Source organism: Pan paniscus, chromosome 8 (genome assembly GCF_029289425.2).
Source record: "Pan paniscus chromosome 8, NHGRI_mPanPan1-v2.0_pri, whole genome shotgun sequence".
In the NCBI taxonomy this organism is placed as follows: Eukaryota; Metazoa; Chordata; class Mammalia; order Primates; family Hominidae; genus Pan; species Pan paniscus.
The window spans coordinates 145,340,048-145,362,603 of record NC_073257.2 but is presented as its reverse complement, the minus strand read 5'-3'; the positions used below and the strand labels follow the sequence as shown (position 1 = coordinate 145,362,603).

Below are 22,556 nucleotides of genomic sequence, written 5' to 3'. Positions count from 1 at the left end.
GCTCACGCACGGCCTAGAGCGCACTGCAGGGCCCCAGCATCCTCGCCTTCATGTTCACCTTTGTTCCCTCCTGCTTTCCAGCTTTGGAGTTCTTGTTAAGAGGGACTTGAACCACAACGCTATAAACACACCTGCATTCCCTGTTTTCTTTTGTACACACAAAGCTTACAACCTTTACTGTTTCCAACTGGAAAACCAGTTTTTCCAACCCCTTTTAAAAAACAAATGATCCTTTTATCGTACGCCGAAAGCCCTACCCATGACAAGCCCACTTCTGCATTTGACTCTGTTCACTGACCCTTCGTTTCCTTCCTAAACCGACTCTTTCGGTAACTTTCAGTGAAGAGGTGGCTTTAATAAATATATTCTCAGGGCCGGGTGCAGTGGCTCACGCCTGTAATCCCAGCACTTTGGGAGGCCGAGGCAGGCGGATCACAAGGTCAGGAGTTTGAGACCAGCCTGGCTAACATGGTGAAACCCCATTTCTACTAAAAATAGAAAAAATTAGCCGGGCGTGGTGGCGGGTGTCTGTAATCCCAGCTACTCGGGAGGCTGAGGCTGGAGAATCGCTTGAACCCAGGAGGCGGAGGTTGCAGCGAGCCGAGATTGCGCCACTGCACTCCAGCCTGGGTGACAGAGTGAGACTCCGTCTCAAAAAAAAAAAAAAAAAAATATATATATATATACACACACGTATATATATATTCTTATATATATATATATACACACGTATATATATATTCTTATATATATATATACACACGTATATATATTCTTATATATATATATACACACGTATATATATATTCTTATATATATATACACACACGTATATATATATTCTTATATATTCTCCAGAAATCTCCAGAACCTTTGTGTGGGTCAGGGTGAGAGGTGCCACCTCTCACCCTGTTGTAAACAGAACAACTGAGTCCTCCAGGTAGGAGGCAGGTGCGATCAGCAAGACCGCAAGTGTGGGAGTCAGAGGTGCCTCCTCAAAATGCATCCCCTGTCTGTGGCATAGCACACAGGCCCCGGGGCCCCGTGGACAGGGCTGGTCCCAGCGTAGGCCGGCCTGGGGTAGGGGGGTGGGACGCCAGAGGCTGCCCGCAGCAGGAAGCTCCCACAGATGCCAGGGCCTCTTGTGCCACTTGGCAGAGACCCCAGAAGGAGCCAGGCGGCAGCATCAGAGCCTGGGGCCCGGACAGGGGTGCCCAAGGGCACAGCAGCTGCAGGCCATTGGCAAGGCCAGAAGACGGTGAGTAGAAAGCTGGGGGCGCGGGGAGAGACCCCGAGAAGGGGCTGTGCAGCTGGGGGTCCTGCATTTGCCGTTTGTGTTTCATCCGGCGATTCTGAAACCAGGTTTTTATCTGTAGGAAAAGCAAGATCAGAGCAGGGGTGAGACTAGGCCACCAGCCCACCCTTGCCCACCCCTGCCCACCCCAGCCTGCCCGGCCCACGTCACCTGGACCTCTGAGAGCTGCATCTCCCTGGCCAGCCTCTTCCGCTCCAGAGGGCTCAGGTACTGGTGGTGCTGGAAGACGCCCTCCAAGGTGCGGACCTGCTCCATGGTGAAGGCTGTGCGGACACGGGGGGCCCGCAAGGTATTTGGCTCCTTACTCAACCCTGACATAGAGGGTAAGGGCATTTGGCTCAACACGCCACCCCATGGGGCAAGCTCGCGCCCACGGGTAACAGGTGAAGACAGCCATGCTGGGGGCTGGGCAGGGCAGATCTTCTCACCTGACAGTGACCAGCAGCACCCCCTCCGCCTCCCAGGTCACGTGCGGAAAGGGGGCTCAGAGAGGGGGCTCAAGAGGGGAGGGAATGTTAACAGCAGCTTGGGCCCGCCCTCTGCTCAGTCCACTCAATTCCGCCCCATCCCACACTTCCCTTCCAGAAGCCGGTTCCCAGGATGCCCTTCCCGCAGCCTTCCAGGTAGGTAAGAATCCATTATATGCAAAGGCCTGGCGACCCACCCAGGGGCACCCATCCCTGTCCCCGGCTCCGTCTCCTCAGCCAGCGGAGACCAGCTCAGTTAATCCCCAGGCCCACTGTGGTCAAGTCTGTTTCCCAATTTCTAAGTTAAGGAATGGGGGCTGGCACTAAACAGCCCCACGAGGTGGTCTGTGGAGCTGGGTCTGGGTCCCAGGAAAGAGGCAACGTGGCCAATCAAGCTCGACATTAAATGCAAGTCTGACCAAAATGCTCGCTGGAGTTTCTGCGGAAGGCAGCATATTTTACAAAATCTGTCTTAATGTTAGCCTGAAAGCACATGGTAGACCCAAAAAGCAAATGCCTTCTGGCAGGGAGGGCTGTAGGACTGGCATCAGAAAGGGGGTTGCGGGACAGGGATGGCTGGCTTTTTTGGGGTGGGGCAGGATAGCTAGCTGGGGAGAATACATTTAAATTTTCATTTCCCATAAGTACAAAGTCACTCCATAAGGATCAGTCAAATTTTTAAAAATGAAAACTTGCAGATGATGTCAACCCCACTTTTGACCAAGTACTACCTTAAACCTAAAAGTGGTGATGATGTCACAAAGACTAAAACACAAACGCAGAGAACCTTTGTTCTCAGCAGACAACAGAGCATCTGGGCGGCCACAGAGGGAACTTCAGAGTTTCTGCAGGCATCGGGGTCACCGCCACCCCTGCAGCGAACCTGCAGGCTCTTTAAAGACAGCTGTGCTCCAGGTGACCTGGAATGGGCTTGAGCCTAGACGCTGAGCAGGCACCGGCTTTGCTGGGGGGCGGGGGCGGAGGGGCTTGGCAAATCATCGAGACTTTCAGTGAGCGCCCGGAATCAGGGCCGGGAGGTGCGGACTGGGACCCCTTGGACGGTCCCTCGGCACCAGGCCGGGGTGGGGGACGAAGACACAGCTGAGGAACGGGGTGACAAAAGGAGGCAGAGGAGCCCACCGGGGGCTCAAGGAGAGGAAATCCCCGTCAAGGCTTTGATTCCGAGGGAAGCTGCGCTCCAGTGAGGGCGCCGGCAAGGCCTCCGCCGGCCCTCATGGAAACGCCCCCGGCCCTGACCTAGTCCGCAGGGCACCGCGGGGAGTGCAGCCGCCGGGCTCCTGGCCTCTCCCCCACTCCCATCTCCACCTGGGAAGGAAGGGACCCCCCCACCCGGACCTACCGGCCACGGTCCTCTCCGGCGCAGGCAGATTTGAGGACCCGGCGGCCTCCTTGATGCTGACGGCCTGGGGGGGCTCCCGGGCGCCGGATGTCTGGCCCGGGCCAGGGAGGCTCCCCAGGGAGAAGTCGGCAGGCCTGGGGGTGTGGGTTGGCCCTGAGCAGCTGCTCTGGGAGAGCCAGTCCACGGAGCCAAAGCTGGAGAGCTGCTGCCGGCCACGAGGTGGGGAGGAGGAGAGGCGCATGGCGGCCAGGTGGGCCGGAGGGAAGGCCAGGCGGGGCTGGCCAGGCGCAGGATCCACCTCGGGCCTCGCCAGGCGGCGGCGTTTATAAGCCCAGGAGGTGGGGGCGGGAGCCCGGTTTGCATACACGGCTAATGCCCAGATAAGCAGCGCCTAATTGCCTTCGATTCAGAGGCACAAAGGAGGCCGTTCACACCTCCCCGGCTCCTCGATGTCTGGGGGAGGGGCGGGGCTGCGGGCCCTGGTTAATGGAGAGGTGATGGTTCGGGATAGGTCACCTCCTTTCATCTCTCCCAACCCCGCACCCCGCGGGCCGAGGCTGCAGGAAGGTAGGAGGGTCCCACTCCCACTTGGGCCTGTCCTGGGAGGTGCCGGGCGACCTCTCCTCTCCAGGGGGACGCTGGCGCCTGTGCCCAGCCCGGACACCCGAGGGCGAGCAGGCTTCAGGCTGGGAGAGTCAGGGCGGACTTAGGTTGGGAGCAGGCTTCAGGGTGGGAGAGTCAGGCCGGTGCCCGCGTGCGCTGCGTCCAGGCTGTGCGGCCGCGCAGGAACCGAGGGAGGCTTTCCCGGGAAAGAGACGCGGAGGACACGGGGAGCGGCGCGCGGGGGCGGGAATGTCGGGAGGGGCCTCTCGGGGGACTCGGCCGCCTCCAGCCCTAATCCGGCTCCTCTGGGGGACTCACTCCGGGGCCATCGCAGGAGCCTCTGCATTCGGGCGCGGGCGGCTCCCTGACTCCATCCCGAGCAGGAAGGGCCGGAGCCACTGCCTCGCACGGCGGGGTGGGAACTCCGCGTCGGCGGCGGGACTGGTGCGTCCCCGCCAAGCCAGGCTGTCCCCACTGTGGCCAGGGCGGGGGCAGAGCCGCCGGTGACTGTGGCGCCCAAACCTCACGGGGACGCCCTGAGCACGGGCCCCCGGGACGGTCATAGCCACGCGCGGCCGCTGCTCCCACGAACCTGAGTCCCGAGCTGTCTGCGTCTCCGCGTCCTGGGCGTCCCCGGGTCGCCTGCGCGTCAGCGTGGGGCGCGGGGACCGACGTGACCGGGTGGGAGGCAGCCACGCCGAGAGCGTTCGCTCCGGCTTCGGACCAGCTCCCCGCGCGCCGGGACACACGGACTCGCGCTGCGCCCACGCCGAGGGTAGGACGGTGCCTTCCGCGCACTGGCTTGGGGTCCGCACGGCGTCTCCGGCGGCCGGAGTTAGGCGGAGGCGCAGGTCCGGCCCCCGAAGCCATGCGGGCTTTCGGCGCAGACGCGGGGTCCACGGAGCAGCCCCGACTCCCGGCCAGGTCCTGACCGCGGCTGCCTCAGCGCCCACCCCGCCCGCGGAAATCAGAAAGACCGGCGGGCCTCGCCCCACGGTTACGCCCACCCCAGCCAGCCGAGCCTCCCGGGCTGAGCAAAGAGGGAGGAGCCCGGGAGGCGGGCGCTGGGGCGGGACCTCAGCCGGGAACCGATCGGCGGCCGACCTGGGGTCACAGGAGAGGGGTCGCGGAACGGACCGTGCCGCCGCTGACCCTGGTCTTCCTCGGACCCTGCCGGCCCAGTTAGGTCACTGGGCCCTCAAGGGGGAGGCTGGCGGGGGTGGGGCGCTGGGGGCTTTGGACGTGGCCTCGGGGGTAAAGCCAGGAGGGGTGGGGGGCCAGGAAGCCGGCCTAGACCCCCTCCGCACTTCATCTCCGGAGAGACCGGGTCACCCCCGGTAGAGGGGCTTTGAGCCACTGCACAGGACCGGCAGTGTGTCCCGGCCAGGGGCAGCGAGGGCCCAGATGCCTGTGGCCACAGGGCTGGCCCCGAGGATGCCCCATGGGGCAGGTCCCCAGCACTCCCGCAGTGGGGGCGGTGCCTCAAAGTGGAGCAAGACAGCACACCCTCACACATCCCGCAAAAACATACAGAACGTTCGACAGGCAGGGAAGAGGCCCAGAAGCTTCCCTTACATAAAGAGGAACGCCACGAGCATGGATTTCCGAAACGCCAGCACCCAGCCTTCCATTTCTCCATTTCTAATTTCCGGGGCCCCGGGCCCCGGTGTCTCAGCCCCCTTCTGCACGTGGTTCAGCACCCCCACCCCCAGCTCTACATAGAGCCCCTCCTGCCAGTTTCCCAGCCCCCCCCACCACCTCCACCTGAACCGCCCCCTCCGATCCCCCCAAGTCCGAAGACAACCTCACCTTCACACGGCAGGGTCAGGCAGCCCCTCTCTCCTGCCCAGCGGCCCCACCACCGTGGCTCAGGCCTCCCCGCCTCCTGCAGCCCGGGCCCCTCCCTCCACCCTCCCTCTAGAGCCCGCCGAGGCTGCTCTAGCCCAGGCCTGGGGGTCCCCAAAGCCTCCGCCTCCAAGCCTCCGTCCACCCCCGGCTCTGGGACGCGCCCTGATGCGCTGCCATGGGTAGGAGACTTGGGCGCCCCCCCGCCTCCTTCCTCCCAGCCCCTGGGGCAGCCCAGCCCCGTGAATTGCGCCCCGCACGCCCCAGAGCGTGGTCCCCGCGGGCGTCGCCCTGTCCCCCACCCTCGGGGGCCAGGCCGGGTTGCGCTGGGCAGGAAGTCCCGCGTCACTCCCAGGCCGACAGCACCGCCCCCACGCACAGCCCGGAGTCCAACTAGTCCCCGAAACGCGCTCCCCCCGAGTCCAGGGCCTGAGGACAGGCACTGGGCCCAGCGCGTGCTGCCGGCCCCGTCGCGACTCGCCCGAGCCTCCTCCGAGCACTCTGGGTGGGACCACCTGAGGGGGAGGCCCCACCCCCTCCCCAACACCCACCCCTGCGGCCTCGGCCTCCCTGACACCCCACGTGCCCCCTTCCCCGATGCCCCACGATTCCCGCTCCCCAACACCTCCACGCCCCCCTCCCCGACACCTCCATGCCCCCCTCACCGACACCCCCACGCCCCCTTTCCCTGACATCCCCACGCGACCCTCCCGGACTTCCCCACGCGACCCTCCCCGACACCCCCACACTCCTTCCTCCCTGACTCTTCCACGTGACCCCTCCCTGACACCCCCACGCCCCCCTCCCCGACACCCCCACGCCCCCCTCCCAGACACCCCCATCCCCCCTCCACTACACATCCACGCGCCACACTCCCCAACACCCCCACACCCCCTCCCCGGCACCCCCACGCCCCCCTCCCCGGCACCCCCACGCCCCCTTCCGCGACACCCCCATGCCCCCTTCCCTGACACCCCCCCTCCACTACACATCCTTGCGCCACACTCCCCAACACCCCCACGCCCCCCTCCTCAACACCCCCACGCCCCCTCCCCGACACCCCCACGCCCCCTCCCCGACACCCCCACGCCCCCTCCCCGACACCCCCACGCCCCCTCCCCTACACCCCCACGAGCCCCCTCCCCGACACCCCCACGCCCCCCTCCCCGACACCCCCACGCCCCCTCCCCGATACACCCACGTCCCCTCCCCTACACCCCCACGCCCCCTCCCCTACACATCCATGAGCCCCCTCCCCGACACCCCCACTCCCCCCTCCCCGACTCCGCCATGCTCCCCGCTCCCAGACACATCCACTAGGAAGTGGGGCTGGTCTGGTGCATGGCCGATAAAGAAACGCTAAGCCGGCCAGGTGCGGTAGCTCACGCCTGTAATCCCAGCACTTCGGGAGGCCAAGGTGGTCGGGTCACCTGAGATTGGAAGTTCGAGACCAGCCTGACCAGCATGGTGAAACCCTGTCTCTACTAAAATACAAAATTAGCCAGGTGTGGTGATACATGCCTGTAATCCCAGCTACTCGGGAGGCTGAGACAGGAGAATCGCTTGAACCCAGGAGGCGGAGGAGGTTGTGGTGAGCCAAGATCGCACCATTGCACTCCAGCCTGGGCAACAAGAGCCAGACTCCATCTAAAAAAAAAAAAGGTAACGCTAAACCAACTGTGCTCAGACACTGGCTCCATTAAACAGCACACAGGAGGCTAATCCTGCCATGCCTACAGAGCGCCTTACTTATTTTGGAGACAGGCTTTCACTGTTGCCCAGGCCGGAGCGCCTCATGTGATCACAGCTCACTGCAGCCTCGATCTCCGGGGCCCAAGTGATCCTCCTGCCTGAGCCTCCAGTGAAGCTGGGACTGCAGGTGCGTGCCACCATGTCCAGTTAATTTTTGTGTATTTTGTAGAGATGGGATTTTATCATGTTGCCCAGGCTGGTCTCAAACTCCTGAGCTCAAGTAATTCTCCTGCCTCAGCCTCCCAAAGTGCTGGTATTACAGGCATGAGCCACCGCATCTGGCCCCTAGATTGATTTAAACAGCCAAAATACACTCTCTGCACCAGATTAGAAAGCATTAGAGGTCCAGGGCCCATGTATTCAGATTCATTATTCTGATACCGGGCTCAGGAGGATCATAGCACGTGGCCCCTGCCCCACTACCTGAGTAGGAAGGCAGATTAATTCTGCTTGGTGCCCCTAAATTGCTCCAGCCCAGAGATGGGTCCTTCCTCCAGGGCCGAGTGTCCAGTAACCCGAGTGATAGAGCGGCACAGCCCCCACCCTTAGGGTGTTGGTGTGTTTGCTGGGATGTGGCTGTCTGGACCTGGGCTTGCTGTCAGGCATAACCTTCTGGAGCGACAGGGTCATGTAGGGTGCACCTAAGCTCTGTTTCAGACCCCACTGTGGCCTCAGCCTGTGACTCTGACCTTTGGGGGCTGTGTATGTGAGGGGGAATGTTTGCAAGCTTGGCTCATCCAACAGGCTTTTAGCAGCTTGAAGATTCTCAGGAAACACGGCAGGGTGGAGCTGATGTGAGATGGGGTCTCGCTCTGTCACCCAGACTGGAGTGCAGTGCACAACCTCCACTTCCCAGGTTCAAGCGATTCTCCTGCCTCCTCCTGCCTCAGCCTCCCGAGTAGCTGGGATTACAGGCTCATGCCACCATGCCTAATTTTTGCATTTTTAGTAGAGATGGGGTTTTACCATGTTGGTTAGGCTGGTCTCAAACTCCTGACCTCGTTTGTGATCTGCCCGCCTCTGGCCTCCCAAAGACCTGGGATTACAGGCGTGAGCCACCGTGTCTGCCCTCAGAGTGTTTTTTTGTTTTTTGAGACAGAGTCTCTGTTGCCCAGGCTGGTGTGCAGTGGCGCAATCTTGGCTCACTGCAACCTCCGCCTCCTGGGTTCAGCACTTCTCCTGCCTCAGCCTCCCGAGTAACTGGGACTACAGGCACCTGCCACCACACCCGGCTAATTTTTGTATTTTTAGTAGAGATGGGGTTTCACCATGTTGCCCAGGCTGGTCTCGAACTCCTGAGCTCAGGCAATCCACCCACCTCAGCCTCCCAAAGTGTTAGGATTACAGGCGTGAGCCACAGCGTCCGGCGCCTCAGAGTTTCTTGAATGAGGTGAGGCTTGGAGTCAGTTCTTGCAGGCGTGGTCTCACAGGCCTCCCCCTCAGACCTGGGCAAGCCGTTCATTTCCCCAGGAGCAGCCTTTAGCACTAGCGGGAACTATTCTTCCGGATCCCCAGAAAAGCATGTGCAGGAGGGGCTGCAACCGTACCACCCACAGGGAACCCCTCAGGACTGCTGGGTGCTGGGCCAGCGGGGACCCCCCCAGCCCCATTTAGCTGCATGGCCCTGGGCAAACCACTTGTCTTTCTGGATGGGCCCACTAATTTGCAGGCATTGTTATGCTAGCGGAACTCCTCCAGGCTACATTTGTATCTCCGGCTCCAGCCAATCCCCCTTCTGACTCAGGGGTCCAGGGTGGGGCCCTCTATTGCTTCTTGGAAAATGCTTCCTGGGCAGGTTTGCTTCGGTTTTCTCGAAATTGCAAGGACCCTGCCCTCAGCCTCTGCCCAAGGATCACACCCCAGACGCTCAGCGCCTCCCTAGGCCCACCCAGACCAGAGCCACCTCCCTGGAGACAAAACCAGCATCCTCCCTGGAGCTCTGTGGCTTCTCTTCCCCTTTTGTTTCCCAGGACCTGGGAGAGTTCAGCCGGGTGGTCCAAGGCTGCCCGAGGCCATGGGAGGACCTTCGGAACCCCCCATGCTACTCCTGGGTCAAAGGGGGTTCTCTGCTGGGCAGTGTGGAGGCGACCACTCTAACCCCTACCCCTGCATTGAGTGAAGAGGTGGGGTCAGCCTCAGTTTCTCTCCGGACCCCCAGCGGAGCCCACCCGTCCCCTTCGTTTTACTCAGTGGGGCTCCCCGGGAGGGGCAGGGAGAGTCTGGTGTGGCCTTGAGAACCGAGTGTGTGACCAGGAGCCGGCAGCAGGCACCACGCCCACCACCATCGAGCCTAGCCTCCTCGGCCTACATTTGGGTGCGCCCCACGGAGCTCTGTCTACACCTTAGGAGCGAGTGGGAGCCCCTCTCTGTGATGAGAGCGTTGCAACCCTGCCCTGACCTTTGCAGCCCCAGCACTGCAGGGCGCCACTCCCTCCCCCTCTCCAGACCGGCACTCCTACACAGCTCGGACTCCAGGAAAACAATCCTTTATTGAAGGTACCCAAGAACGGGGGTGGGAAGGCAGCAGGAGAGGTCAGGGCGGAGGGGCCTCGGCCTGGAAAGGGGAGACTGGCCGCAGCCGGGACTCACTGGCACGGGTCCCTGAGGACCCCTCGCTCGGCGGCCGCGCTGCCCAGAATGAAGCCCACGGCCAAGGACACTGTCTGGTCGAAGGCGCCGCGCAGCTGCTCCACGTGCTGGTTCAAGGTCAGCAGCTGGTCGCGCAGCGGGCCCAGGATGTTCGCGATGTCGCCCAAGTGCCCCAGGGTCTGCAGCAGGGCGGTGTTCAGCGACGGGGGCGCGGCCGGAGGGGGCGCGCAGTCCTCGGGGCGGCCGGGCGGCGAGTCGGGGTCTTCGCGGGCCGGGGGTGGCGGCGGGGACCCGGGGCCGCGGACGGGCGCGCGGTCCTCGGGGATGCAGGTAGCGAGGGCGGTCGGGGCGGGAGCTGGCGGGGAGCTGGGGGCGCGGGAGGCGTCCGTAGACTTCGGTGGGGACGGGCTGAAGCGGAGCGTCCAGGTGGGGTCCGCGTCGCGGTCGCGGGCGGTGGGCAGCGGGGTGGCGTCTGGGAACGCGGAGCAGGCCGTCGGGCGGATTTTCGCGGGGCGCGCCCGCCCCTCCCCCGCAGCCCTCGGCAGCCCCCGGTTCCTCCGCAGTCCTCGGCCCCACCTGGCCCCCCAGTTCCCCGCCTACCTGGTTCGCTGGGAGCCGGCGCGTGCGCGTTGGGGACCGGGCGGCGGACGCGCTGGGGGCGCCCGGATCCCGGGGAGCGGCGGCGAGGCCGTTTGCGCCCGTTGTCGCCCAGCAGCCCCATGAGCTTCCGGATCTGCTCGTCGAAGGGCCCGGGCGGCTGGCCGTGCGCCTCGCGAAACTTGTCTTTAAGGAACTTGTAGCGGCGGCGGCACTGCGCGGGGGTGCGGCGCACCTGCTGCTGGGCCAGCGCGGCCGACACGCGGCGGTAGGTGGGCAGGGCCTGGCGGCGGTCCAGGAGCAGCGCGCGCCACACGGCCGGTTGCAGCAGCGTCCCCAGCAGCAGCTCCGTCTCCCGGGCGCTCCAGGGCGTGCGCTGCGCCGAGCCCGGGGACACCGGCAACCCGAGTTCCCCCAGCGCGCTGGGCGAGGCGGGCCTCCGGGGCGGGGTCCCCGGGGCGTCTCCGGGTGTCCGCGGCTCGGGGTCGGGGCTGGCGGGCGAGGGCGGCGCGGGGGGCGCGAGCGGGGGCGGCCTGCGGGGCCGGAGCAGCATCCCGGGGCTGGAGCGCGGCGCGCGAGGATGGGGAGAGGGCCAGGCGCCGCCCGGGCCGCCCACACGCGTTCTGAGCATCCCGCGCCGCCGTCCCTCCGTCCCAGCCGGGTCTACGCGACCCTCCCACCATCCCCGCCCCGCCCCGCGCGCCCCGCCCCGCCCGCCCGCCGGGTCCTAAGGGGTCCGTCCTGGCGCTGCGGCCGGGAAGACGCAGAGCAAAGGCTGGCTTCGGTTGGAAACGGAGGATCCTCAGGGGTTCTGTTCTTAGACCCGTTCAACGTAGGTGCCGCGATGCCTAAGCCCCGGCGGCTCCGTTCGTTTTTAGCCTGTGCCGAGCCTACCCCCGCCCCCGTCGAGGTGTGTGCGGAGCCCCTTCCGCTCCGGAAGGCGCTGGCGCCCCCTTGTCCGGCCCCCAGTGCTGCCCCCGCCCCCGCCGCCCCCGCCCGGGCTCAGCACCTGCACGCGAGGGGTCCCGAGGACCGACCCGGGTCCCAGGGGGAGTCGCCAGGCCAGGGGATGGGTCCGAGGAGAAGCCACGCCAGCCGCGGGAATGGGTGTCGGAATTCACGCGCTCGCAGAAGTAACTTTTAAAATCTGAACTTCTTCCATCTGCAGCGCGTCTGCAGCCAGCATCCCTGGGAGGAGGAAATTCTCTTCCTATTAAATGCTCTTCCTCCTTGCCGCACGGCGCCGAGTCCTTCTGTCTCCTGGGTCTCCTCTGGGCCGTGGCAGCTTCTCGCGTCCTCGACACGGTTGAGGACGGGCCAGGTGTTTTGTCGAATGTTCCTCGACTTGGGTTTGCCTGGTGTCTTCCTGTGATCCGACTGGGGTGGTGGGTTTTAGGAAGGAAGGCGCAGGGGTGGAGTCTCGCCCCTCCTGTCTTGTGGCTCAGCACCGGTGAGGTCTGCTCCGTGCTGGGGTGCGGACTGTCTGCCACTCTTGCAGTCTTCAGGTATCGCCTTTCCATCCCTGCTCTGGTGACTGGAATCCGGCCCCTCAGCCCATCCCCAACTCATGGGGAGAGTAATTAGGCCCCACCTCCTGGAGGGGTGTCTGTATTTTCTGGGATTCTTCTGTAAGGTTTGTTTCTCTGCCTGTTGATTTATCTACTCAGTCATTTATTTCTACAGTGTGGGCTCGTGTATATTTATTTTATCCTTTAGGTCATAACCCGATGCTGTTATTATTTATTTGTTTTAAAAGTTCTGTTTGTTTTTATTATTTCTTACAAATGGGGTCTCTTTCTGTCACTCAGGCTGGAGTGCAGTGGCCTGATCACAGCTCACTGTAGCCTTGAACTCTTGGGCCCAAGTGATCCTCCAGCCTCAGCTTCCTTGGTAGCTGGGACTACATGTGTGCACCACCACACGCACCTAGTTTTTTTTTTTTTTTTTTTTTTACTTTTTGTAGGGACAGGGTCTTGCTATGTTGCCTAGGCTCGTCTTGAACTCCTGGGCTCAAGTGATCCTCCTGCCTGGGCCTCCCAATGTGCTGAGATTACAGGAGTGAGCCCCTGTGCCGGGCTTTTATTTGTATTTTTGCGCATATCGTTCCTGCTTTGGCCATTGAAAGTCTTCTCACCTCCTCCTCTCTTCCTTGTCCTTTTGAAACCCCCTCCCAGCTCCCTGGCAATACAGGATGCTCCTGCCTCATCTGGTCCTTTGCCGACCCTGGTCCTAGAATCAGCTTTTCAGACACTTCTCAAGAAATCTGTGGTTCCTGGCCAGGCACTCATACACGGGGCTCACACCTGTATTCCTAGCACTTTGGGAGGCTGAGGTGGGCAGATCTCCTGAGGCCAGGAGTTTGAGACTGACCTGGGCAATATAGTGAGACCCCCATCTCTGCCAAAAAATAAAAAATAGCCGAGTGTAGTAGCAGGTGCCTGTAGTTCCAGCTACTTGGGAGGCTGAGGCGGGAGGATTTCCTTTTGCTCAGGAGGTTAAGCCTGCAGTGTACCGTGATCACCTGACTGCACTCCTGCCTGGGTGACAGGGCAAGACTCTGTCTTAAAAAGAAAAGGGGGGGCGTGCAGGCGTGGTGGCTGTAATCCCAGCACTTTGGGAGGCTGAGGCAGGCGGATCACCTGAGGTCAGGAGTCTGAGACCAGCCTGGCCAACATGGTGAAACCCCATCTCTACTAAAAATACAAAAATTAGCGAGGCGTTGGGTGTGCACCTGTAATCCCAGCTTCTAGGGAGGCTGAGGCAGGAGAATTGCTTGAACCTGGGAGGTGGATCTAAAAAAAAAAAAAAAGGCTGGGTGCGGTGGCTCAAGCCTGTTGACACCCAGCACTTTGGGGGGCTGAGGCGGGCGGATCACGAGGTCAGGAGATTGAGACCATCCTGGCTAACACAGTGAAACCCATCTCTACTAAAAATACAAAAAATTAGCTGGGTGTCGTGGCATGTGTCTGTAGTCCCAGCTACTCAGGAGGCTGAGGCAGGAGAATCGCTTGAACCCAGGAGGTGGAGGTTGCAGTGAGCCAAGATCGCACCACTGCATTCCAGCCTAGGTGACGGAGTGAGACTCTGTCTCAAAAAAAAAAAAAAAAAAAAAAGATTTTTAATAATTGAGGGTTGGGGGTGCTGGGGGCATCTGATGGGTGGAGATCAGAGATGATGGTGCACAGGACGCCAGTGCAGACTGTCTAGCCCACAGTGGCACTGCAGTGCACAGCACAGCCCGCCTTGAACCCGTCTGGGACAGAGCCGGGGAGTGGATGGCGGCGTGGGGGACAGAGCCGGGGAGTGGATGGCGGCGTGGGGGACAGAGCCGGGGAGTGGATGGCGGCGTGGGGGACAGAGCTGGGGAGTGGATGGCGGCGAGAAGCGAGGCTCATGAGGTTGCTGGCTGTCAGCTCTCCAAGAGAAAAGTCCTGTGCTCAGCGGAGCTGAATTTATTGGAGCCACTGCAGTGAGGGGTCCGGCCTGCGTGGCGTGGGGGCGAGGACGCACCCATGACCAGGACCAGGGCCCCCTGTCTCGGGCAGCTCCTGTCCAGCACAATTGGACTCCGCCATCTTGTCTTCTCGGCTTCCCCTGGGCCTCCCTCCAGGCGGATAACCGCACCGTTCATCACGGGAACTTCCCGAAAGACCCATCAGCTCTTTTCCCAAAAGCATCCACAGTTTACAACCCCAAAACCATCGGAAGCCCTGGCCGTGAGCCCCTCCCTGAGTGGTGTCCACCAGTCTTACCCTGTGACAACCGTGAGAGCGTCCTTTCCCGGGCCACAAGCCCCACCTGCAGGAGCTCCCCCTCCTGGCCTCCTGCTCCACTGTGGTCAGAGTTACGGCGAGCTTGCACCGTGATGACGGGGGACCCAGCTCTGTCTTGCCCACAGGGCTGCCAGGTGGGAACTGGCTGGGTTGGGCAGAGTTTAGTGCAGATTGACCCAAGAACAGCCACGGGTCAGTACAAAAAGCCTGTAAGAACTGATGGACAGACGCCCGTCCTGATCTTGGATGAAGACACTGCACGTCCAGCATGAGGGAAGTCCTTTTTGTCAATGGAGGGGCGAGCCTGGACGTGCACACACAGGAGCGTGGTTACGGGAGTCCGTTCTTTTAGGCTGTTTGCAGTCACAACCAGAAGCAAGTGTTTCCTGCCCCAGCCGGTACGTTTGCTTGTTCCCACGGCCTGGGAGTTCTGGCGGCAGCTTTTCTCCTGGCGGGGCCTGAGTTGTGACACACGTCTGACAGACCCGGGCCTTTCTCTGCGGCATCAGAGGGCGTCGCTGTGGACCGGCAGATTGGTTTTCAGTCCTGGGTTGAGCACATCTCGCACCTGGAGTCCTTGTGAGCACCTGTAAGGGGCCTTCGTGCGGCCATGAAGGAAAACATGTCGACCTGCAGAGGTCACCGTGGGACCCGCAGAGTGACCACACAGCAGCGGCTGGTAGAAAGGACTTTATTCAGAAATGGGTGCCAGGACGGGAGGGAGCCATGCGGACAGTCGTGCTGAAGCCTGAGCCCAGTGCTCCCCCGGGGTCAGTCCTGACCGCTGGAATGTTGATTTGCACTGGGCACTGTCTGTTAAATACAAAATCTGAAAATGCGGGCATGGGTCAGCAGAACATAATCCATATAAAAGCCTAAAAAAAAGTGAACTGCATTTCGTGGCCAGGACGCCGACTTCCTCTCATGTTACATTGAAGCAGGGCCCGGATGTCTCCGGTCAATTTATGTGGGAAAACACATCTTGACATTAAAAATGCAGCGATTTGTCACAGGTCACAGTTTTCCTAGAAATGCCACTAGCTGGCTGCTCTAAAGAATGACTAATTCTAAAACTCAAAAGCACAACCCTGGGTCTTGTGATTGGCACCGTGAGAGCCCCACGGAGCTGGGGCCGTGCCCGGGGCTCTGGTCACCCAGCTGCAGAGGCCAGTGTGGAGCTGACTGCGCGGGTCTCCCATGGCCTTGGCCAAGGGGCTCCACACCAGCTGCCTGGGGTCCAAGAACCTGAGCAAGGGCAAGGGGCCGTGGAGGCAGCGCACTTCCTGTCTCTGGCGAAGCGTGAGTGTGTGGCGAGCTGTGGAGGCAGGGCTGCGGGCGCACATGCATGGCTGCTGGAGGCGGTGGGTAGCCGCGGCCCCCGGGGCATGAGATGGGGGGGACACTCTCAGGGACCCCCGCCACAGAGCCTCTGTCTTGGAGCTGCTCTGAGTGTCCTTTCCAGGAAGCAGGGCCTTTGCCCGGGCACGACCACCTCACCAAGGGCTGTTCTAAGCTGGGGGGCCCTGGGCCCTGGGGGAGCAGGCCCAGCCCAAGGTGCCTGCTCCAGCAGCAGGCCTTGGGCACCTGGGGGTCTGGGCTGGGGAGGAGGAGCACTGGGCAGGGAAGGGGAGAGGGGTTCTGGGTCTGGGTTGTCGGGGGTGAGCCCAGGCAGGGTCTCGGACGGGAGGTCTCGGAGTCCCTGGGAGCTGCAGTTGGCCACTCAGAGGTCAGCTTTGGCCCTTCGTTGCTCAGCCAACCGAGGCTGGCTCAGAAAGCTGCTCAGGGAGGAGCTACTTTGAAGTTTGTTGAGTCGGCGGTGGAGGCTGTTGCTGTTTTGTGGGGGAGTCGCTGAGAGCTGGGTAAGAGCCACTTATCTGTGCGTGAGAGGCGCAGACAGGCACAAAACTCCTGGGAAGCTGTCTTTCATTTTCATTTTTAAATTTAACTTTTTAATTCTAGCAGAAACACGCAAACCTCCAAGACTCTTGTGCCCGTCCTGGCTCCGTCTGCTGGGAGGAGACCAGCTCTGCCTGTCCCCGTGGGGTCCCCTGAGCCTCCACCTCCTGGTCCAGCTCCCCAGGGTTCGGGGGCGGAGGGGCCTCGATAACGGCCGGGCCTGAGACGCGGCTCCTACCTCCCGGCCCGCCCCCCACAGTTGGATTCGGATCTGGAATTCCACACCAGGCCCGAGCTCGGCTACTGGAATGTAGCCTTCATCCTCCGTAGCTTGTCCTGAATCTTCCGTGAGTGCTTCTCGCTGGAGACCTGGTGGAAGTTGGCCCTGCTATCTGCGGCGAGTGTGGAAATGTCGGCACCGCTGAAGCGGGCAATCCTCTGCTTGAGGTACGACTGGAGCTTGGGGTCGGGGCTGAAGGTGTAAGGGTTCTCCTGGAACGCGTGCACCTGGCTCACCACCTTCGCGATGTTCCTTCCGTTGAGGAAAGAAGAGACGTTAGTTTGCACAGGGCAGGGGTGCGGCTTCCGTGGGGAGGGAGTCCCCCCGCATTCTTAGGAATCATTTGGACTAAAGCTTTTCACCGTGTAAATTCTGAAGGGTGGGTTGTCTGTATTTATTGGCGAGGTGGAAAGGTCACTACTCAGACCTTTCTGTCTGTCTGACTGTCCATCCATCCACATTTCAGTCCACACACGCTTATGGAAACCCTGCAGGCTCAGGCTCGTCCCTGCTGAGCGTCCCAAGAAGAGTCAAGCCCAGTCTGCTGCAGGGGCTGCAGCTGAGAGGACGAGGCAGGCAAGGGACTCTCTGCTGCCGTGCAGAGCGTTCACATTCACACCTGGGAATCGCCACGGCCGGGGCCCAGGGCCGGATGCCTGGGACAGCTGGTTGTTGACAGTGACCAGCACACCATAGAATATAACGGAGAAAGCTGGCCAGTCAGGAGCAGGAGCCCTTAGCCAGACCTGGGGACACTGATGCCACAGACAGACGCCCTGTCCTGATTTTGGATGGAAACACCACATGCCCAGTGTGAGGGACAAAGAAAGGGGCGTCCATTACGGCAAAGAGAGGCCAAGCCTGGATGGGCTCTCACACACACACACACACGCCGGGAAGAGCATGCCTGGATGGGGGCTCACACACACACACACACACGCCGGGAAGAGCATGCCTGGATGGGGGCTCACACACACACACACACACGCCGGGAAGAGCATGCCTGGATGGGCTCTCACACACATGGGGATGCTGGGAAGGGCAGATCTGGAGGCGCTCACATACGCACGTGGACGCTGTGGAGAGCAAGCGCCACTCTTGGCTTGTTTTCCTTCCTGATTGAGCATCACCTTAAGTTTTTTTTTTTTTTTTTGAGACGGAGTCTCTCTCTGTCACCCAGGCTGGAGCGCAGTGGCGCGATCTCGGCTCACTGCAAGCTCTGCCTCTTGGGTTCACGCCATTCTCCTGCCTCAGCCTCCCAAGTAGCTGGGACTACAGGCACCCACCACCGTGCCCGGCTAATTTTTTGTATTTTTAGTAGAGACGGGGTTTCACCGTGTTAGCCAGGATGGTCTCAATCTCCTGACCTTGTGATCCGCCTGCCTAGGCCTCTCAAAGTTCTGGGATTACAGGCATGAGCCACCACACCCGGCCTTTTTTTTTTTAAGACGCTGTTTCACTCTCTTCACCCAGGCTGGAGTGCAGTGGCATGATCTCAACTCACTGCAGCCTCCGCCTCCTGGGTTCAAGCAATTCTCCTGCCTCAGCCTCTTGAGTAGCTGGGATTACAGGCAGCAGCTACCACACCTGGCTAATTTTTTGTATTTTTAGTAGAGATGGGGTTTCACCATGTTGGCCAGGCTGGTCTTGAACTCCTGACCTCAAGTGATCTGTCCGCCTCGGCCTCCCGAAGTGTTAGAGTTACTGGCGTGAGCCGCCGTGCCCAGCCTACCTAGGGTTACAGGCGTGAGCCACCGCGCCTCAGTACAGGCGTCAGCTGCCGTGTCCAGCCTACCTAGGGTTACAGGCGTGAGTGGCTGCACCCGGCCCGGCCTACCTAGGGTGACAGGCGTGAGCCGCCGCGTCTGGCCTACCTTAAGTTTTTAACTTCTCTTTTGCTGACATGGGTTTTCTGATCTCTTACGATAAGCATACATTTATGGCATATTATAATTATTGTTTTTAAATTGGTGCCTACCTAAGAAGGGGACCTTCACCTATCAGGCTGAGGATCCATGGGCACCTGGTCCACTGAGCATTGCTCCCCAAGTGAGGCCATCTACCGTGGGGGAGGGTGGAGCCGCCGTGGCCTGGGCAGCCTCCACCTGACCGTGTGTGGACAACGGCAGGCGATGAGACGAGACGGGAGGGTGGGAGATTGTGTCTTGAGGGAGAGAGTGAGGCCGAGCTTGGGGCTGTGGGCACCTGAGGGTCATCGGACACAGGCCTGGGGCTCCGAGGAGAGGCTGGCCCCTGTGCCTTACCAGGTGGAAGAGCCTGTGTGGCCTGGGGTGTGAGCCCTGTGGGTCGTGGTGGTAGGTTTTACAGCCAGCCCCAGTCTGCACCTCCCAGGTGGTGTGCAAGGTAGTTGGTCCCAGGTGCTGGGCAGGTGGACAGCAGGACCACAGGAATAGGCTGAGGACTGATCCTGGGTCCCACCTGGATGTCTCTAGGGAGAGGGGTTTCAAGGGGAGCAGGGACACTGTGGCACCCAGCGGTCAGGACAGGTTGCTGCCGGGCAGCCTCTGTGCTGCAGAGACCCTCAGGGTGGGGTGGAAAGTGTGCCTGGGTCCCAACACAGGGGTCCCTAGAGACCACGGGGAGTGTTTTGGGACCATGGACAGCAGGAGTGCAGGAAATGCTCCAGATTTGCAGAGAAGGAGGTGGCTGGAGGTTATCCTGGGTAGAGGGAGGTCTGAGGCTGTGAGTGCCAAGTGAGGGGCAAGGTACCCAGGCCTCTGAAAAGCAAGGACAGGAGGAGAGGTGCCACCTGAGCGTGCCCCACCTGGGCATGCGCCCATCTGAGCCTCTCCTCTGCTGGATGCGCGGCCACCTGAGCCCCTCCTGACCTGGGCGCGCGGCCACCTGAGCCACTCCTCACCTGGGCGCGTGGCCACCTGAGCCCCACCTGACCTGGGCGCGCGCCCGCCTGAGCCCCTTCTCTCCTGGGCGCGCGGCCGCCTGAGCCCCTCCTCACCTGGGCGCGCGGCCGCCTGAGCCCCTCCTCACCTGGGGACGCGGCCGCCTGAGCCCCTCCTCTCCTGGGCGCGCGGCCGCCTGAGCCCCTCCTCTCCTGGGCGCGCGCCCGCCTGAGTCCCTCCTCACTTGGGCGCGCGGCCGCCTGAGCCCCTCCTCACCTGAGCTTGCTCCACCTGTGGGCCCCGTTGGTCATGGTGAAGCCGCCTGTCTCCAGCTGCTGGATGTGCATGGCCAGGAGGTGGGCCGAGGGCAGGGTGGGCTGCGCCCGGAAGCGCCGACCTTCCATCAGACACAGGCTGTCGCTCTTCAGGAAGACCTGGTGGTCCAGCCGGGGCGTGGGCCGGGGAGAGACAGGGCGTGGTCAGTGCAGGAGCCTCAGCCGGGGCCAGCGCAGCCCAACCAGTCCCAGTGGGTCCTGCGTTCTCCACGCACGGGGTCTACCCGGCTCTCTGAATTAGCTTCCAGTCCCGACTGTGCCTGGATGGTTGGACTTGGCTCACACCTGCGGGGTCTTAAACTTTCACGGCCCTGACAGCCGCTGGGAGGTTTTGTGCCTCCTGCTACTGAAATGGTGAGTCCCTTTCCTTGCTCTCTGCTGGACTCCAGGAAGTGCCAGGTAACCCAGCTTCCCTAAATGAGACCCTGGCTGACCAGTGCAGGGCCCCGTGTCTGCGTGTCCAGCAAAGACATGCAGGAGCTGTCCCACCCGTGGACAGCTGTGGCTGGGGCTTGAGGCCGAGCCCTGAGACCCAAGACGGGGACAGGCTGTGGCTGCTCTGGGACTCGTCTGAGTCATGTTTGGGGATGGCCGGTCACTTCCAGCAGCAGTTCCTTGTTCATCATCTCATGAGGCCACCCCTGCTGTCCTGGCGGAGGTCCAGGTCGGTCAAGCTCAGGCCCCGGCCACAGACCTCAGTGCTGTCCTCTGGGCACCTGTGCTCTGTGTGAGGAACTCAGACCAGCAAGGCCCCGGGACTGAGCAGGTGGGACACCTCTGCCCAGGTGGCAGCAGAGGCCCTGCCGGGAGATGACTCCAGGGCCTCGGTGAGGCCACCCTGGCTGGGCCACCTGCACACACTCTGTGGTGCCTGCGTCTGGGTGCGGCAGGCTCTGCACAGCAGTTCGTTTAGGAGAGGGCATCGGGGGACCAAAGCCGCCCGGCCAGTAAAGTGCTGGTACCTCCACGGCTTTCAGCTCCTCCATGACCTCTGCTATCTTTGCAGGCAGAATTCTCCAGGCCTGAAATGAAAGCACAGGTGAGCCTCCTGCGGCCGTGCGGGTACCCACCCCCGCCTCGGGGCCCGAGGGGGACGCACAGGGGACTGCCTCACGGCCAGGTGCTCCAGCCCGCTCAGGATCTGCATGGCTGTTGCGAAGTTTCTCTGCTCATAGCAAGATTTTGCAATCAGCAAGAATTTGGACAGCAAGTTCACCTGCAGCTGCAATAAGAAAATGACACATTCAGCGTCTTCTGGTTTAAGATGAACAAAGGGAATATTTGAGAACCTGTTAAAATCACCCAGCTCCAAGACACAAGAGCGTGTGCTGCATCACGTGTGTGGAAAGGAAGTGGCTGTGTGGACGCAGGTGAGCGGTGGCCGTGGAGGGGCTGGGCTGGCGGGACGGGGTGGGCATGACTTGAAATAAAACAAAAGCAAAGCCTGATATATGGAAAGACTTGAAAAGAAGTCCGCCCTCACTTCTCCCCGATATGCGGAGAGATTTGAAAAGAAGTCCACCCTCACTTCTCAAAAGCAAGATTGTGCCTGGATGCACCTCCCCAGGAAGCTTCAGGACTGGGAAAGGCGTCCCCACCCAGGGAGAGGCCGCTGTCGTGTCCACAGGCAGATGGGGAGCCACAGGCAGCTCCTTGCCCACCCCCCAACCTGCTGCGCCGAGCCCGTGGCAGGAGTGTTTGGGTGCAGTCCGGGGTGGGTGCCTGAGTGCCGCCCCCTCCTCCGGGGCTCTGTGGCTGGCGGTGACGACCTTGCTGGCCTTGGTTGGAACACCCCATGGGTGGTGAATGCCTCACCCAGCAGGATTCGTATTCTGAGCTGTCCCGAAGGGCTGCGTTCCTGGATCCACTTCCAGGGCTTCAGGAAGATTCTGGAGAACTCAGCTGACCCCTCCTGTTGTAGCTGCCTGTCCCTGAGGAATCACCTTGGCCTAGGCCATCCTTTGGTGGAAACCAAGGCTGCAGAGTCCAGCTGGACGCCGTCCCCCAGATCGACTCTTTTTTTTTTTTTGGGATGGAGTCTTGCTCTGTGGCCCAGGCTGGAGTGCAGTGGCGCGATCTCGGCTCAGTGCAGCCTCCACCTCCCGGGTTCAAGTGATGCTCCTGCCTCAGCCTCTGTTTCTTCATCGGTTTAAGTAGATGCAAAGTATGTAATTTTGAGATAAAACTATTTTGCCACACATTTTCACTGTTGTTTTAACCTTTTGATTTTTAATTGTAAAAAGTATGTAATAGAGGATTTATCTTTGTAGCCTTTTCTGAGTGCACGGTTCAGCCGTGTTAACTACATCCACATTGTGCAGCATGTCTGCGACTCTCCATCTTCCCAAACGGAAACTCGGTCCCCGTTCAACACGAGCTCCCCGTGCCCCACTCCCAGCCCCCGGCGCCCACCCTGCTACTTTGTCTCTGTGAATCCGGTGCCTCCAGGCGCCTCGTGTACGTGGAGCCGTCCAGTGTCCGTGCTTCGCGACTGGCTCGTTTCCCTGAGCCTGAGTCCCTCGAGGTTCATCGTGTACGTGGAGCCATCCATTGTCCGTGCTTCGTGACTGGCTCGTTTCCCTGAGCCTGAGTCCCTCGAGGTTCATCGTGTACGTGGAGCCGTCCAGTGTCCCTGCTTCGCGACTGGCTCGTTTCCCTGAGCCTGAGTCCCTCGAAGTTCATCGTGTACGTGGAGCCATGCAGTGTCTGTGCTTCGCGACTGGCTCGTTTCCCTGAGCCTGAGTCCCTTGAAGTTCATCGTGTACGTGGAGCCATGCAGTGTCCGTGCTTCGCGACTGGCTCGTTTCCCTGAGCCTGAGTCCCTCGAGGTTCATCGTGCTGCCGCAGGCGTCAGAATTTCCCTCCTGTTAAGGCTGAATAACT

General features: G+C 61.3%; 3 protein-coding genes across 4 annotated transcripts in view; all 3 read right to left on the bottom strand.

The window, feature by feature from the left end:
* Positions 1–832: 832 nt before the first annotated feature.
* VENTX (VENT homeobox) lies at positions 833–4,214 on the bottom strand. Of its 2 annotated transcripts, none has more exons than XM_008969312.6 (3): positions 3,143–4,214; positions 1,466–1,578; positions 833–1,370 (listed from the first exon to the last, which is right to left on the bottom strand). In XM_008969312.6, the coding sequence occupies exons 1-3, from the start codon at positions 3,381–3,383 to the stop codon at positions 996–998; spliced, it is 729 nt and encodes a 242-aa protein (XP_008967560.1). In that variant the 5' UTR covers positions 3,384–4,214; the 3' UTR covers positions 833–995. The 2 variants fall into 2 exon arrangements, with proteins under 2 accessions (XP_008967560.1, XP_003816306.1); XM_003816258.7 differs by having other exon boundaries at positions 1,466–1,626; positions 3,143–4,207.
* A 5,598-nt stretch (positions 4,215–9,812) lies between these two features.
* UTF1 (undifferentiated embryonic cell transcription factor 1) lies at positions 9,813–14,874 on the bottom strand. The gene is made up of 2 exons (XM_034951475.2): positions 10,532–14,874; positions 9,813–10,403 (listed from the first exon to the last, which is right to left on the bottom strand). Exons 1-2 carry the CDS (start codon positions 11,157–11,159, stop codon positions 9,928–9,930), a joined length of 1,104 nt encoding a protein of 367 aa, XP_034807366.1. The 5' UTR covers positions 11,160–14,874; the 3' UTR covers positions 9,813–9,927.
* Positions 14,875–14,976: 102 nt separating this feature from the next.
* The window catches only part of KNDC1 (kinase non-catalytic C-lobe domain containing 1), a 67,573-nt gene continuing 59,993 nt past the window's right edge, over positions 14,977–22,556 (bottom strand). The window contains exons 27-30 of the mRNA XM_003816259.5: positions 20,773–20,895; positions 20,636–20,695; positions 19,615–19,772; positions 14,977–16,729 (exon numbers count right to left, since the gene is read on the bottom strand). Coding sequence (XP_003816307.3) covers positions 16,498–16,729; positions 19,615–19,772; positions 20,636–20,695; positions 20,773–20,895 — 573 coding nt within the window. The 3' untranslated portion in view covers positions 14,977–16,497. The remainder of the gene's footprint in view (positions 16,730–19,614; positions 19,773–20,635; positions 20,696–20,772; positions 20,896–22,556) is intronic.